The sequence below is a fragment of the Nerophis ophidion genome, linkage group LG09 (assembly GCF_033978795.1).
Source record: "Nerophis ophidion isolate RoL-2023_Sa linkage group LG09, RoL_Noph_v1.0, whole genome shotgun sequence".
NCBI lineage: Eukaryota > Metazoa > Chordata > Actinopteri > Syngnathiformes > Syngnathidae > Nerophis > Nerophis ophidion.
Window position 1 is genome coordinate 15669307 of NC_084619.1, and position 17500 is coordinate 15686806.

At 41.4% G+C, this 17500-nt stretch overlaps 1 protein-coding gene across 4 annotated transcripts in view; it reads left to right on the top strand.

Annotated features, from left to right (window-relative positions):
• LOC133559058 (collagen alpha-1(XIX) chain-like) overlaps positions 1–17500 on the top strand; it is a 325779-nt gene that overhangs the window by 244272 nt on the left and 64007 nt on the right. For all 4 annotated transcript variants that reach the window (XM_061910394.1, XM_061910395.1, XM_061910396.1 and 1 more), the window contains 6 exons: positions 2747–2824; positions 4282–4317; positions 8028–8081; positions 9162–9215; positions 10857–10898; positions 15953–16057. In XM_061910394.1, the coding sequence (XP_061766378.1) occupies positions 2747–2824; positions 4282–4317; positions 8028–8081; positions 9162–9215; positions 10857–10898; positions 15953–16057 (369 nt within the window). The remainder of the gene's footprint in view (positions 1–2746; positions 2825–4281; positions 4318–8027; positions 8082–9161; positions 9216–10856; positions 10899–15952; positions 16058–17500) is intronic.

Here is a 17500-nt window from a genome sequence, read left to right on the forward strand (position 1 = left end):
CATGCAGACAGGAAATCACAACTAAGTCAATTGACCAAAACTGTATTTATTAAACAGTTATTAAGCAGTGACACAAACATTCATGTCATTTCCAAAACAGAAAGTGCAAGATTGTCAGAGACCTTTTAAAACAACTATTAATGCGCTTTTGTGCGTGATGTCACTAAGATGACATCAAAACAACACTAAATTAAAGTGTACTTTTCGTACAAAATGCCACTACAATAGTTTAAAACAAATAAAGTGCACTTTTGTGCATGATGTCACTAAGATGACATCAAAACAACACTAAATTAAAGTGCACTTTTCGTACAAAATGCCACTACAATAGTTTAAAACAAATAAAGTGCACTTTTGTGCATGATGTCACACAAGATATTTCAGTAACTGTCAAAAAAAATTGAGCTGCATAATAGGAAATCAAATAGTGTTCGTCTTTCGCTATGTGGTAGGTTACTTTTGTTGACTATTTTTTTTGATACGGTGTGGATCTGGAAATGTTTGCCTCAGTATTTTGATGGTGTTGGCGTGTGGCACCAAATGGAGATGTTGACATGCGGAGTAAGCACTCTTCATTCTCTCGCCGATGACTTTTCAAATGATGCTACATATTAGCAGTTATGCTACTTGTTGCGCCGCTTTTGCCTCACACATGACAAATTACGGTTGTCTGTTCGACATAATCCCACTTGAAGCCAAACCACCGCCAGATGATAGACCCCCTGCTGTTTTTCTGGGGAATCAATTCTTCCTTCATTTGTTACCAGATTCACACCTTCTTTGTCTAGTATTACCACAGCTAATGTTACCCATGCTGCTACCTCTCTGACTTATGTAAGAAGGTGTGCTTGTTTAAGTCTCTGTGAGAAGAAGAGACAAGAAATAGTGGGAAACGCATGTAGTGTAATGCCAGCACCTAAAAGCAACTGCGTGAAAACGTATTCTCCAATATCACGATATAGTCATTTTCTATATTGCACAGAGACTAACCCGCGATATATCGCCCAGCTTTACTGCATAGGACGGCGTGGCGCAGTGGTAGAGTGGCCGTGCGCAACCCGAGGGTCCCTGGTTCAATTCCCACCTAGTACCAACCTCGTCACGTCCGTTGTGTCCTGAGCAAGACACTTCACCCTTGCTCCTGATGGGTGCTGGTTGGCGCCTTGCATGGCAGCTCCCTCCATCAGTGTGTGAATGTGTGTGTGAATGGGTAAATGTGGAAGTAGTGTCAAAGCGCTTTGAGTACCTTGAAGGTAGAAAAGCGCTATACAAGTACAACCCATTTATCATTTATAACAAAAACATGACAAAACACAATATGTTGGACCATATAATGCCAAAAATGGAGATGGAAATGACTGCCTCCATGATGAAGACCGCATTTAAAAAGTGTGGTCTTCACCAATTTTGCATTTGTTTTCACTTTTACACACAGTCTTCATAAATCACCCGCAACACGCCCGCTATAAGTGCATGCAACTTTATAGTTTGCCAATGCTATTTAACAGTTATTTGAATGTAGTTTCAAATATTTGTTTCAAGGTTTTATGTTGAAGTGCTAGATTGTAATAAGAAGATAATATTTGTAAGATTTTCCACAGTTGCTTGACTCATTGCTCATTATCTCAAAATGTGCATCATAATTCCTATTTTGTTTGCTGACTTGCACAAAGCCATGTGTGTACAAGTGACAGGATGAAAACCTCCGACTTGCTTGTGAGGAGATCACTTGTTAGTGTCAGACTGGCCCCTGACAGTTTGTTTGTGTTCTAGTTTTTTCCTGTGTGTGTAGTATTTCCTGTCAGTGCCTTAATTTTGTTGGTTTCCTGTCTTTTTCCATGAGCGCTGTTTCCCATCAGCCGCGGCTGATTGGCACCTGGCCACACCTGGTGTCAATCAGCCCGCTCCTATTTGAATCTGTTTTGTCCTCCAGTGCTGGATTATTGTCACGTATTGCATGTTGCTTCTGTATGGTATTGTTGCTCCTGTCGTGTCGTGTCGTTGCAGCGTAGCGGTAAACTATAAATCGTTAGATGTTTGTAGCTTACTGTTTTTTGGTACCCTGCTTCCTATTTTGTCTTTGTACAACACGTAACGACTTCTGTTCCCTGTTCTGTTTATGCTAGCCTCCATGCTAAGCCTTTTGTTTTTGCTAGCTTCCATGCTAAGCTCTGTTTATTTTCTAGTTCCCATGGTAGCTCTTTTTGTTTGTTTTCCGCCCACGTGCGTGTTTCTTGTTGGTACCCTTTGTTTGGTTTTGTTCTAGTATTTTATATTGAAACCATGTTTCCTTATTCAGTGCCTGCCTCCTTCTCTGCATCTTGGGGTTCGTCACAAACAAACTCTGACTGTTAGAGGGGACATATGTTTTTCCATATGTTCTATTCCAATAAACACAATGTCATGTGTTTATATGTACTTTTAAGCATTTAAAAAAATGTCGATGGGGTTTTGTCACATAAAAGTGCTCAAGTTTCAATACCATTGTTATAGAAAGGGAAAAATAAATCTATTTACAGATTGTGTGCATCTCAGCTCGTTTCAAATGAGGCGGATTATAAACATGTGCGCGCCACTGGCCTTGAAAAAATGTGTGCTTCCTTCCCTTGAAGCTGCAAAAGGCAAAACATAAAAGCAAGAAAATCCATCGGAACCCGGCCCTAAATACTTAATGATCATGCAGTGTAGCAGCTCTCCAGGAGCTTCGGATTGAGCCGTCGTGACTGTTGTCTTATTCTTTTGTCAGGGAGAACGAGGCGTCCCAGGACTGCCTGGAGAGCATGGTGAAAAAGGCGAGCCTGGAGAGAGCATCACAGGCATGCCAGTGAGTATGATGGCACATTTGATTTTTCGCCATATTATTTACTTAAACAATTAAAGGGAACATTATCACAATCTCTGAAAGGTTAAAACCAATAAAAATCAGTTGATAGTGGCTTATTTTATTTTTCGAAGTTTTTTCAAAATGTTATCCATCACGCAATATCCCGAAAAACGGCTTCAAAGTGCCTGATTTTAACCGTTGTTATATCCACCCGTGCATTATCCAGTGACGTCACAGCATGATCACACAGAAACAAACATGGCGGATAGCACAGAAAGGTATAGCGATATTAGCTCGGATTCAGACTTGGATTTCAGCGCCGTAAGCGATTCAACAGATTACGCATGTATTGAAACGGATGGTTGGCGTATGGAGGCAGGTAGCGAAAATGAAATTGAAGAAGAAACTGAAGCTATTGAGCCATATCACGACAGAAAGCGGCACGGGAGGAAGCGCGGACGAATTCGGCGATCGCCTTATAATGATTGGTATGTGTTTGTTTGGCATTAAATGCGGGTAGGAGGAAAGGCTGGATGCAAATATAGCTACAAATGAGGCATAATGATGCAATATGTACATACAGCTAGCCTAAATAGCATGTTAGCATCGATTAGCTTGCAGTCATGCCGTGACCAAATATATCTGATTAGCACTCTCCAAATAAGTCAATAACATCAACAAAACTCACCTTTGTGCATTCATGCACAACCTTATAAGTCTGGTGGACAAAATGACAGAAAAAGAAGTCGCATAAATCATATCGAGGGGGTTTACCTCGCTCGTCTGCGGTAAGAGACTGCCGTCGTCCCTGAATAGCTCGCACTCGGGCAGATTCAGTGGTGGTCTATTTTCCAATATTGACTTTATCGTTGGAAATGCATCTGCTTTGAGTGTCGCAGGATATCCACACATTCTTGTGTGGATATCGGAAAAATAACAGAGCTGATTTGACTTGGTTCATGTAATAAGATTGAGAAAATGGCGGATTGCTTCATGTTGTGACGTCACGGGTGAAAGGTCAACGCTCGACAGGCTATCAATTGAAAGGCGTTTAAATCGCAAAATTCACCCTTTTAGAGTTCGGAATACGGTTAAAAAAACATATGGTCTTTTTTCTGCAACGTCAATGTATATATATTGACACTTACATAGGTCTGGTGACAATGTTCCCCTTTAAGTTCACATCTACACCCAGTAAAAGAGAGCTCAGTGCACCGTAAATTCACTCGAAAATGGTCCCGTATCCAATGCCGCCACTCCACCCCCTTACCATATGTATCTGGCACAACTCATGTTTCAACAGCATGGACCTGATTGCAAGTGACTCAATATTTTTGAACATCGGATTGTAGGACGCAAAATCAATATGAGCAAAAAGGTGTCTAACACAATAGCTTTATTGGATACTGGGTACTGGAGGGCGCACAGTGTTAACAAGATGTCTGATGTCTTCACAGGGCCCCATGGGACCACCAGGGAGGCCAGGAATGGAGGTTTGTAGAGTGTGATTTCCAGCTTGTTATTGCCACAATCGTATCAAAATCATTGTACTGTACATTTCTAAAGACAGTGCTGCTTCAGTTTACGAGCACATTGCGTTTCACGACCGAGCTTGTCACTCAAAACCCTCGTACCTCAAATCAACCTTGCCCATTAACATGACTTGAAATCAATGTAATCATTGACTTGACCCTCCCAAGGCAGCACAATTTTAACATGTAACGTTTCTTTAAAAAAAAAAATTTAATTTTAGACACTAAATTTAGTTTGAAAAACAATACAATAGAATGTACTATAAACAACGACAGTAGTTGTCTAAAAAAAAATATATATATATATTATTGTTCAGGATTTACCCTGGGGACCTGACTTATGTGGTGTCTCCTTGAGGCTGTTACTCTGTACAGGTTTGCAAAATCCGCTTGTTATAAACTATTTGTTTTCATAAAACAAGTTGAGTGTTTCTCTCGCAACACTGTTTCTGCCGTGTAACTTTAAGAACCAGCTGTTTACGTTCCTTACGGACGGAATGACGGAATGTAGAGGTCAAGTGAAATGTACAAAACCCAAAACCAGTAAAGTTGACACGTTGTCTATCCATCCATTTACTACCGCTTATTCCCTTTGGGGGCGCTGGGGCCTATCTCAGCTACAATCGGGCGGAAGGCGGGGTATATCCTGTACAAGTCGCCACCTGTAAATCGTTAATAAAAACAGAACACAATGATTTGCAAATCCTTTTGAACTTATATTTTATTGAATAGACTGCAAAAACAAGATATTTAATGTTAGAAATTATAAACTTTTTTTTTTTTTGCAAATAATCGTTAACTTCTAATTTTATGGCAACAACACATTGCAAAAAAGTTGTCACAAAGGCATTTTTACCACTGTGTTACATGGCCTTTCCTTTTAACAACGTTCAGTAAATGTTTGGGAACTGAGGAGACCAATTTATGAAGCTTTTCAGGTGGAATTCTTTCCCATTTTGCAGATACAGATGTAGCAACTAACTGTAGTTACTGACAGTGGTTTTCTGAAGTGTTCCTGAGCCAATGTGGTGATATCCTTTACACACTGATGTCACTTTTTGATGCAGTACCGCCTGAGGAATCCAAAGTCATAGGCTTGCTGCTTACATGCAGTAATTTTTCCAGATTATCCGAATCTTCTGACGAAGTTACGGACCGTGGATTGTGAAATCCCTTAATTATTTGCAACAGCTCGTTGAGAAATGTTGTTCTTAAACTGTTCGACAATTTGCTCACGCGTTTGTTGACAAAGTGGTGACCCTCGCCCCATTCCTGTTTGTGAATGACTGAGCATTTCATGGAAGCTGCTTTTATACCCAATCATAGCACCCGCCTGTTTACAATTAGCCTGTTCACATGTGGGATGTTCCAAATAAGTGTTTAATGAGCATTCCTCAATGTTCTCAGTCTTTTTTGCCACTCGTGCCAGCTTTTTAGAAACATGTTGCAGGCATCAAATTCCAAATTAGTTAATATTTGCAAAAATTAAAAAAGTTTCTCAGTTTGAACTGTAGATATCTTATCTATGCAGTCTATTCAATTAGATATAATTTGAAAAGGATTTGCAAATCATTGTATTCTGTTTTTATTTACAACTTACACAACATTTGATACGTATGTATGTATGTATGACTGTGTAGCAAAGGTGGCGCTCGACCATTTAGTTTGTTGAGTCAGGACTGTACAGAATCAATCATCCGTCAATCTAAATGCGTTTATATAATCACAAGTGCCTCAAAAGGGCTTCACAAACTCACAATATCCCTTGATCTAAACCCACATTGGGCAAGGAACCTCCCCTTCCATGTGGGAGTTAAGTCCTTCAGGAAGCCAACAGATAGTCATAGGGGGACATTCTTCAAGGTCTTTCTTGGCTTATTCCTCAGCCAGGTCAGCCCACAGCTGACCTGGCTGAGGAATAAGCTGACCTGGCTGAGGAATAAGTGGTCCAGCCCGGGTCACAAGTCGGGTCAGCTAGCAACTCATCAAGACTGGTACCTCTCCAGGAAATTAGCCATGGCCCCCTGGTATCCTCTCCTGACGGAAGAAAAAAACTCAGCAGATCACTTTGTCTAAAAAAGGGTCTATCTAAGAGAGTATATGAATGAGTTTCAAGGCGGGACTGGAATACTTCTACTTAGGTAGCATCTCTAGCTAACAGAACAAAATGAAACCCGTCAAACACGGCATTTACTGCTTCTCAATATTTTTATGGATGAATGTTCAATGTTCGGACATTTGTGGATGACTTTTAAGGTTGGCTGCAGACTGACGCTACAGCGGGGCTAATCCCCAAGACAGACAGCTCGGACCTATTTTTATAGTTTGTTTCTCTAAATTGCTTTCTTTCACAATAGCTTCCGTAGTTTTGATTTTTGGAGAGCAGGATTGTGTCGATCTCTGAGCAGCACTCAACAGCATACGTCAACAGTCAAATTAAAACGTATGTTTATTTCTTGTGTCAACAAAGCAGAAACAACAACAATGTGTAACAATATATTACCTCTTCATTGCTCAAACAGCACAACCATGTTACAAATAATACTTCAACTCCACTGAAAATGCCCGTAACTCAAGGTTTGCTATCAAGTTACAGCATAACAAAAAGCTGAGAGACTCATGTCTAAAATCACACAAAAGGGGATACTGTAGTACAGTGGCAGGCCATGCGTTTCCCACCTAGGCCTTCAGTGATGTCCGATTTAAATGATTACCTCTCAAAATATCATGATTTATGTCACCACATGACCATTGCTACAGAAAAAAGTTTACTGTGCATTGAACCATATCAACAGTGTACAAAACAGGTTATTTTCTGGCCCATTTTAAGATCAATACGCCTGCATCAAAAATTAAAACATATCTTATGTGGTACTGTAAAAATTAAAATTGCAAAAAATAAATTAAACCTGAAAAAAGAAAGAAATAAAATATATGAACTCACAATTTGTAGAACCCATTCGTTGTGTGGCGGGCATTTCCCTAATTAATCGCCGGGACAGCTGAGCTAGCTTCCGGGGTTGGCCGACATCCTTTCACAAGATGTAGTTTCTCTTTAAATATCCTTCTTGAAAATGGCCTTGCAAATATGTGTTGTCTTGTCTAATCATAAAAGATGCAGACGAGGCGTGTTGGCTGAGTTCTTAAAGTTTACTCCACAGCGTGCTCATCAATAACATGGCCACATTCAACAACCTGAACGGGGCTACCATGCATGCTTTTCACTACAGTGGCATGCTGGGTAATGGAGTTCTTATGTTACTTAGCTCAAAACATTGCAATATATATCTGCCTTAGGCCAGCTAGAAGGCCTTACTGACAACAACTCCTGATCTGATTGGCTGTGGCAGTTGTCGGTCAAATGTTTGTGTCCGTTCACTTACAGTGCACGCATTGTTGATTCTGAAGGCCCAGGCAGATTTTGTACAGCATGGTAACAAAAGCTTGCTAAATTCTGATTGGATACAAACTCTATAGCCTAAAAACAACAATGCTGGAAAGAGCATGATATAAATAATTTTAGCTATTTAGAGAAAGTAAATTAAAAAAATATTTTATCATTAATTACGATCATGATTTCTGGTTATGTTAGGCCAGCAGAGAATGCCTTGCTGCATTATACAGTATTTGTATTCTCTTTTTTTTTTTGACGGCTATTGGATATTTTGCAGGGTCTTCGTGGAACCCCAGGTTCGTCTGGGCCGGCTGGAACTCCGGGAAGAGAGGTGAGTTGTTCCCTCAAACAAAGCATAACGTATTTCCTTGAATTGCCGCCGTGGCACTAATTAATTTAAAACCTCTTCTCACTCCGGCGTTTACCAAAGGCATGCGGTAAATTTAGGCCTGCACTTATGAATTTCAGTGTGATGTAAGATACCATCATGAAAAGCACATTTAATAAAAAAAACGTTATTATGGTCTTACCTTTACTTATAAATGAAGTCCATGAGCAGCTCCTTCTGATCAAAAGCATCGATAACTTGTTTATAGAAGTCTTCCTTATCTTTCTTCAGTTTTAAAAGTCTCTCTGTCTCGATGGGGATCGTCCTTTATTACCTCCTGCTTCGATTGAAAGTCCAGTTTAGAAAACTGTTTTAACTTAGATATGTAATCATCCATGTTAAAAGTGCAAGCGAGAGGAAAAAATAAACTTGCTGCTTGTTGTCACTTTTTCTGCAGCTGAGTGGTCGCGATAAGGATCACTAGCACTCTCTACCACCAGGAGGCGGGAGTCATTTAATGACTCATATTTGACACATGCTGCTACGGTATAATAATAAAACATAGCTGCTTACTGTTCTTTTTAGCATATTCAATATTTTGGACATTAAATCCTACTGAATAGCTCTTAATCTTCTTCCCTTTATGCGATTTCAAATTATTAAAATCAACCTCCTCCATTTTGAAAACGATGACTGGGGAGTTTGACCCGGCGGAAATTCTAGGCATATGCTAATTATTTTGCAAAACCAGTTTGACCCGGCGGAATTTCTAGACATGCGCTAATAAAAATAATATTTTGCGAAACAAGTTTGACCCGGCGTTAATCCAGAGCTGGCGGTAATGCTAAGCATGCGCTAATCATTTTGCAAAACTAGTTTGACCCGGCAGTAATTCCAGGCAGGCGCATACTATATTATATACCCGGCGCCAATTCAAGGAAATACGGTAAATTTGTTTGTCAGTCAAAAAGCATGAGATCACACATTGCCACCAACTGTGCAAGTGCAATTAAAGTTTTTTATGTCCGCTCTTTTCATTGAATTCCCGGGAGAATTGTTAGCTTCTTCTTTTTTTTTTTAAAGGGCCCCCCAGGCAGACCAGGCCCCCCAGGCCCTGCAGGACCTCCAGGTGAACCGGTAAGTAAGAAAATCGCATTTGTGCAGCTCGGCAACTAGCGTGAAGTCAAATTCACTAATCCAGCTTTGGGTTGAGAACCTTCAGAGGGTGTTTGTTAAAGGCCTACTTAAATGAGATTTTCTTATTTAAATGGGGATAGCAGGTCCATTATATGTGTCATACCTTATCATTTGACGATATTGCCATATTTTTGCTGAAAGGATTTAGTAGAGAACATCGACGATAAAGTTCGCAACTTTTGTTGCTGATAAAAAAGCCTTGCCTTTACCGGAAGTCGCAGACAATGACGTCACAAAGGTGAGGGCTCCTCACGTCCTCACATTGTTTATAATGGGAGCCTCCAGCAGCAAGAGCTATTCGTACCGAGAAAACGACAATTTCCCCATTAATTTGAGCGAGGATGAAAGATTCGTGGATGATGATATTGATAGCAAAGGACTAGAAAAAAATAAAAGTAAAGTTTAAAAAAAAAGGCGATTGCATTGGGACGGATTCAGAGGTTTTTAGACACATTTACTAGGATAATTCTGGGAAATCCCTTATCTTTCTATTGTGTTGCTAGTGTTTTAGTGAGTTAAATAGTACCGGATAGTCGGAGGGTTGTGTCCACGGGGGTCTTGAGGTTAGTCTCTGAGGGAAGTCAACGTCAGCTCCATAGACGGCGCAAGCTCAGCTGATCTCTGGTAAGAGGCGACTTTTTACCACAATTTTCTCACCGAAACCTGCCGGTTGACAAGTGGTCGGGAACCATGTTCGCTTGACCGCTCTGATCCATAGTAAAGCTTAATCTCCGGGAAATTTAAACAAGGAATCGCCGTGTGTTTGTGTGGCTAAAGGCTAAAGCTTCCCAACTCCATCTTTCTACTTTGACTTCTCCATTGTTAATTGAACAAATTGCAAAAGATTCAGCAACACCGATGTCCAGAATACTGTTTAATTGCGTGATGAAAAGAGACGACTTTTAGCCGCAAATGGTGCTGCGCTAATATGTCCTGACAGTCCGTGACGTCAAGCGCACGCGTCATCATTCCGCGACGTTTTCAACAAGAAACTCCGCGGGAAATTTTAAATTACAATTTAGTAAACTAAAAAGGCCGTATTGGCATGTGTTGCAATGTTAATATTTCATCATTGATATATAAACTATCAGACTGCGTGGTCGGTAGTAGTGGGTTTCAGTAGGCCTTTAAACACCGCTGTTTACCAACCATCACTACTCGCAGGAAGGTTATGACAAATGAACAGCTGTTTGTGTTATGATGTGTATGCAGCAGGCCGACGGCAACGACGGTTACTGTTTTTTTGTAAACCATGCTTTTAGATGCATGCATTCCAAAGACCCACAAAACACATTTACAGACTATCACAAGTTCGTAAAAGGTGGGCGGCTAAATAGAAAATTGCTACACGGAGGAATTGCAGAAATGAGGATTGTCATCGAGCAACACAATGATTAAAGCGTCTCCCTCAGCCTTGCAGATTGAAGCACTAAAACTGAAACACTTATAGTTCCTCCTCCAGGGCATAAAGGACAGCGTTATTAACCGATGTTTACAGCATCAAATGAACATATAAATAGTTATGTAACATAATAAAGCCTGAAGGTTCCTAAGGTGTTATGTTTTGCTTTTTTTTTCCAGACCGCACTACCAATCGTTGGAGATATGGGAGCTGCGCTCAAGGTATTTTCTTTCATCCTAATTAAAGAAAATTACACTTTCCCTCCAACTCTTGCATGCATTTGGTTATCACTTGAACGTGACCAGCTTTTTTGTGTTGCTTCTCTACAATTGTATCGCAGCCTTGTAGCACTTGAGGTAGTAGAAGCACTTGAGTGCCTCCATCAGGATGTCTGGCAAACATAAAAGATATATTTCCCTGTTTCCAAACTGTGCTCAGTGATGACAGCATAGACAGACTTCAAAGCTAATACGATACTGATACGACACAATATAGAAGCATCACATTTATCCAACACTTTGAAAATTAGGTTTACCAGATAATAATGTAATTAATATACAGTACAGGCAAAAAGTTTGGACACACCTTCTCTTTTAATGCAGGTTTTTTTATTTTCATGACTATTTACATTGTAGATTGTAACTGAAGGCATTAAAGGCCTACTGAAATGAGATGTTCTTATTCAAATGGGAATAGCAGGTCCATTCTATGTGTCATACTTGATCATTTCGCAATATTGCCATACTTTTGCTGAAAGGATTTAGTAGAGAACATCAACGATAAAATTCGCAACTTTTGGTCGCTAATAGAAAAGCCCTGCCTTTACCGGAAGTATGTGCGCTTGACGTCACGAGTTGCAGGGCTCCACACATATTCACATTGCTTATTAATGGGAGCCACCAGCGGTAAGAGCAATTCAAACCGAGAAAGCGACAATTTCCCCATTAATTTGAGCGAGGATGAAAGATTCGTGAATTAGGATATTGATAGTGAAGGTCTAGAAAAAAAGAAAGAAAAAAAACGACGGCTCCACGTGTGATCATTTCAGACGTAATTAGACAGATTTACTAGGATAATTCTGGAAGATCCCTTATCAGCTTATTGTTTTAATAGTGTTTTAGTGAGAGTTTAAAGATTGTAAAGACATACCTTGAGGTCAGATGGCTGCGGTGAACACAGTGTCTCAGAGAGAAGCCGAGGAGCCAAGCTCACAGCTGCCTTTTTTGACTGCTGCTGCAGGACGAAGATGTCTCCGGTAAGATATATATCACAATATCCCCATCCAAAAACATGCCGGTTGACGTAAAAAAACATGTTCGCTTGACCGCTCTGCTTCACAACAAAACAAAGAAACACCGGCTGTGTCTCGGTGCTAAAGACAGCTGCAATCCACCGCTTTCCACCAACGGCATTGTTCTTTATAGTCTCCATTATTCAATGAACAAATTGCAAAAGATTCAGCAACACAGATGTCCAAAATACTGTGTAATTATGTGGTTAAAGCAGATGACTTTTAGCCACGAGTGGTGTAGCACTAATGTTTCCTGACAGTCCGTGACGTCACGCGTACGCATAATCATTCCACGACGTTTTCAACAAGAAACTCTGCGGGAAATTTAAAATTGCAATTTAGTAAATTAAAAAAGCCGTATTGGCATGTGTTGCAATGTTAATATTTCATCATTGATATATAAACTATCAAACTGCGTGGTCGGTAGTAGTGGGTTTCAGTAGGCCTTTAAAACTAATAATGAACACATGTGGACTTATGGACTTGACAAAAAAAAGTGAAATAACTAAAAACATGTTTTATATTCTAGTTTCTTCAAAATAGCCACCCTTTGCTCTGATTACTGCTTTGCACACTCTTGGCATTCTCTCGATGAGCTTGAAAAGGTCGTCAACTGAAAGGGTTTTCACTTCACAGGTGTCATAGTTTTGATGCCTTCAATGACAATCGACAATGTAAATAACCATGAAATTGAAGAAAACACATTGAAATGAGAAGGTGTGTCAAAACTTTTGGCCTGTACTGTATATGTTAGGCTTTAAAGGGGAACAAGGTCCTGCAGTCCTGGGTTCAAATCCAGGCTCGGGATCTTTCTGTGTGGAGTTTGCATGTTCTCCCCGTGAATGCGTGGGTTCCCTCCGGGTACTCCGGCTTCCTCCCACTTCCAAAGACATGCACCTGGGGATAGGTTGATTGGCAACACTAAATTGGCCCTAGTGTGTGAATGTGAGTGTGAATGTTGTCTGTCTATCTGTGTTGGCCCTGCAATGAGGTGGCGACTTGTCCAGGGTAGGGAATAAGCGGTAGAAAATGGATGGATGTTCATTATCACCAGACCTATGTAAGCGTCAATATATACCTTGATGTTGCAGAAAAAAGACCATATGTTTTTTTTACCGATTTCAGAACTCAAAAAGGGTGAATTTGGCTATTTTAACGCCTTTCAATTGATAGCCTGTCGAGCGATAACCTTTCACCCGTGACGTCACAACATGAAGCAATCCGCCATTTTCTCAATCTTATTACACGCACCAAGTCAAATCAGCTCTGTTATTTTCCGTTTTTTCGACTGTTTTCCCGTACCTTGGAGACATTATGCCTCGTCGGTGTGTTGTCGGAGGGTGTAACAAAACAAACACAGACGGATTCAAGTTGCACCACTGGCCAAAAGATGCGAAAGTCCCTCGTTTGTGCCGCACACTTTACCAACGACAGCTATGCTACAACAGAGATGGCAAGAATGTGTGGATATCCTGCGACACTCAAAGCAGATGCATTTCCAACGATAAAGTCACCGAAATCTGCAATACTGGAAAATAGACCACCACTGAATCTGCCGGTGCGAGCTATTCAGGGACTTTGGCAATCTCTTCACACAGACGAGCGAGGTAAACCCCCTGGATATGTTGGCTAAGACGTGATTAATGCCACTTCTTTTTTTGTCTCATTTTGTCCACCAAACTTATAAGGTTGTGCATGAATACACAAAGGTGAGTTTTGTTGATGTTATTGACTTATGTGGAGTGTGCTAATCAGATATGTTTGGTCACTGCATAACTGCAAGCTAATCGATGCTAACATGCTATTTAGGCTAGCTGTATGTACATGTTGCATCATTATGCCTCATATTTGCATCCAGCCTTTCCCTCCACCCACATTTAATGCCAAACAAACACATACCAATCGTTGGTTAGAAGGTGATCGCCGAATTCGTCCTTGCTTCCTCCCGTGCCGCGCTGTCTGTCGTGATATGGCTCAATAGTTTCAGTTTCGTGTTCAATTTCGTTTTCGCTACCTGCCTCCGTACTCCAACCATCCGTTTCAATACATGCGTAATCTGTTGAATCGCTTACGGCGCTGAAATCCGAGTCTGAATCCAAGCTAATATCGCTATACCTTTCTGTGCTATCCGCCATGTTTGTTTCTGTGTGGTCACTAGAGATGCGCTGTTTGCGGTCTCATCCGCGGAGTCAGCGGATAAACCACGGGTCGGGTGGGTGACATGACGAAAAAATAGATATTAATTAGATTCGGGCGGGTGGCGGTTGAATCATCCGGAAATATTTGATATACATGGTTTTGGGATCGGTATCCTTTGTTATTCAAAGAGCCATTTAAGACCCGTGTCACCAAGCGAAGAAGTCAATAGGAGACGCTAATAATCTCTAGAATGACTACCGGCAGTCACCCAGATAATAAGTATTAGGGCATGCTCTGAAATCATTGACTTTGTCGCCCTCTACAGCATGTACGATCTGCTTGTCAGTCCAGCAACATGTTGTGTGTGGCTTCCGTAGCAACACGCACACGACTGCAAGGCATACTGGGCGACACAGAGTGCACTAATGGTTGTGATATAAACAATTTTAACACTCTTAGTAATATGCGCCACGCTGTGAAGCCACACCAAACAAGATTGAAAAACACATTTCGGGAGGACATCCTCCCAGTAACACAACATAAACGCAACACAACAAATACCCAGAATCCTTTCTATCCATGACACTTCCTGACTATTTTATACACCCCGCTAGCAGCAAATCCCGCCACCCCTCACCCCCACCCCGTGCGTCGGTAAGGTGGGCGGGGTTAGGGGCGCGGGGGTGTAAAATAAATTCAGGATGTGTCACGGATACAAAGGGTTCTGGGTATTAGTTGTGTTGCGTTTATGTTGTGTTACTGTGAAGATGTTCTCCCGAAATGTGTTTGTCAATCTTGTTGGGTGTGGCTTCACAGCGTGGCGCATATTAGTAAGTGTTAAAGTTGTTTATATCACAACCATCAGTGTACTCCGAGTCACCCAGTATGCCTTTCAATTTTGTACGTGTGATTACGGAAGCTGCACACAACATGTCGCCAGACTAACAATCGGTGTGTACATGTTGTTGAAGGTGTCTAAGGTGATGGCTTCACAGCACGCCCATATCCTTGTCATCAGGATGAACGCCATTTGGATAATCGCGAGAACATTAGCGGCACTAATTGTCTTTGTTACTCTGTGAAACAGGTTTAGACAGCTCTGTGAGTGGTAAAGATGGCCAACCTCTGATGTATTTCAGCGGGCGGGTGGCGGGCGGATGCGTTTCTGATAAAATGTTGGTTCGAGTGGACGGCGGGTGTATGACGACTTTGGTGACGCGGTTACGGATGATATAATTGCCTATCCCCGCATCTCTAGTGGTCACGCTGTGACGTCACAGGATAATGGACGGGTGGATATAACGACGATTAAAATCAGGCACTCTGAAGTCGTTTTTCGGGATATTGCGTGACGGGTAAAATTTTGAGAAAAACTTCGAAAAATAAAATAAGCCACTAGGAACTGATTTTCATTGGTTTTAAGCCTTCAGAAATTGTGATAATGTTCCCCTTTAAAAAATGTGCATCACTCTTTTAGGCTGTAGGTATAAACTCAGTGATTTATTTTCAATTTGCATCTTAAAATGTAATAGAGTGCTGCTTCTGGTGACGCAGTATGCTACCTTCTGCTGCAAGGCATAGTCCTTATATCCGGGGAGGTTGATATTTAAAACTCTCACCTAAATGTCACAACCAATGAGTTTGACAAAGTTCACCACTCACCTCGATGAGAGACGCTGTTGGTTGGTTCACATTATTTCTGCTCTTAGAGAACACTTTCTGTCAGCTGGGGTCTTGTCCTCCACTCGGGGTTGTGATGTAGTAAAGGGTGAAAATCCAGTACTTGATGATATTTTATCTGTGTGGCCACGCTTGCCTCCTCCATCCACCGGCCCTGGCGACCAGAACGCCTGCAGTGTTTGCCAGATGAGAGTCTCCGGGTTGACCGGGCAGAAGGGAGAGAAGGGCTTCCCCGGAGCGCAAGGACATGATGGCATGGTGGGAGAAAAGGTACTTGTGACTCATTAGTGAGATGCTGTAAACACACTTGTGACCCTATAGTGTCACTTTGCATTAAAGCTGCCACACGTAGACTCTTACCTTTTCACGCTCTCTATCCAAAACCAGTCCCCTTTAAAGTCCACTTTATGGTGATTTTAGCCGGTTAACACGAAGGTCCTGCAGTCCTGGGTTCAAATCCAGGCTCGGGATATTTCTGTGTGGAGTTTGCATGTTCTCCCCGTTTAATGCGTGGGTTCCGTCCGGGTACTCCGGCTTCCTCCCACTTCCAAAGACATGGACCTTGGGATAGGTTGATTGGCAACACTAAATTGGCCCTAGTGTGTGAATGAGTGTGAATGTTGTATGTCTATCTGTGTTGGCCCTGCGATGAGGAGGGGCGACTTGTCCAGGGTGTACCCCGCCTTCCGCCCGATTGTAGCTGAGATAGGCGCCAGCGCCCCCCGCGACCCCGAAAGGGAATAAGCGGTAGAGGATGGATGGATGGATGGATGGAAGTTGTTAACCGGCTAAAATCACCAGAAAGTGGACTTTCCATGTTTAATTAAGTTGTGTTTTTAAACGGCAACTGCAATTTTAGGGGGAATTTTTCCTTTTCATTAACATGTCTTTTGTAAGACTACAACACATACAGTGGGGCAAAAAGTATTTAGTACAGCCACCGATTGTGCAAGTTCTCCCACTTCAAATGATGACAGAGGTCTGTAATTTTCATCATAGGTACACTTCAACTGTGAGAGACAGAATGTCAAAAAAAATCCAGGAATTCACATTGTAGGAATTTTAAAGAATTTATTTGTAAATGATGGTGGAACATAAGTATTTGGTCAACCATTCAAAGCTCTCACTGATGGAAGGAGGTTTTGGCTCAAAATCTCACAATACATGGCCCCATTTATTCTTTCCTTAACACGGATCAATCGTCCTGTCCCCTTAGCAGAAAAACAGCCCCAAAGCATGATATTTCCACCCCCATGCTTCACAGTAGGTATGGTGTTCTTGGGATGCAACTCAGTATTCTTCTTCCTCCAAACACGACAAGTTGAGTTTATACCAAAAAGTTGTATTTTGGTTTCATCCACCACATGACATTCTCCCAATCCTCTGCTGTATCATCCGTGTATCCATTTTGGCAAAGTTGACCAAGTTGTTGGATTTTGTCCTCAATCTACAATCAAGGGGAAACATTATTTATAACCTAGAATAAACTTTAACGACGTCCGAGGAGGGAAAGCAGCTCACCAGCCGATGATGTCAATATAACAGCAACAAGGTCGTACGCTCTCTCTGAAAAGGTGCCGCTAAAAATAGTCTGTCGGAGTTAGCGTTAAAAATAACAATATCATTAATACTTGGTTATAATTCAGGTCCCGAGATGTAAATGGAGTATTGTTGGCGTTTTTTAGAGGGTTATTCATTGGATTTTATGGGCGG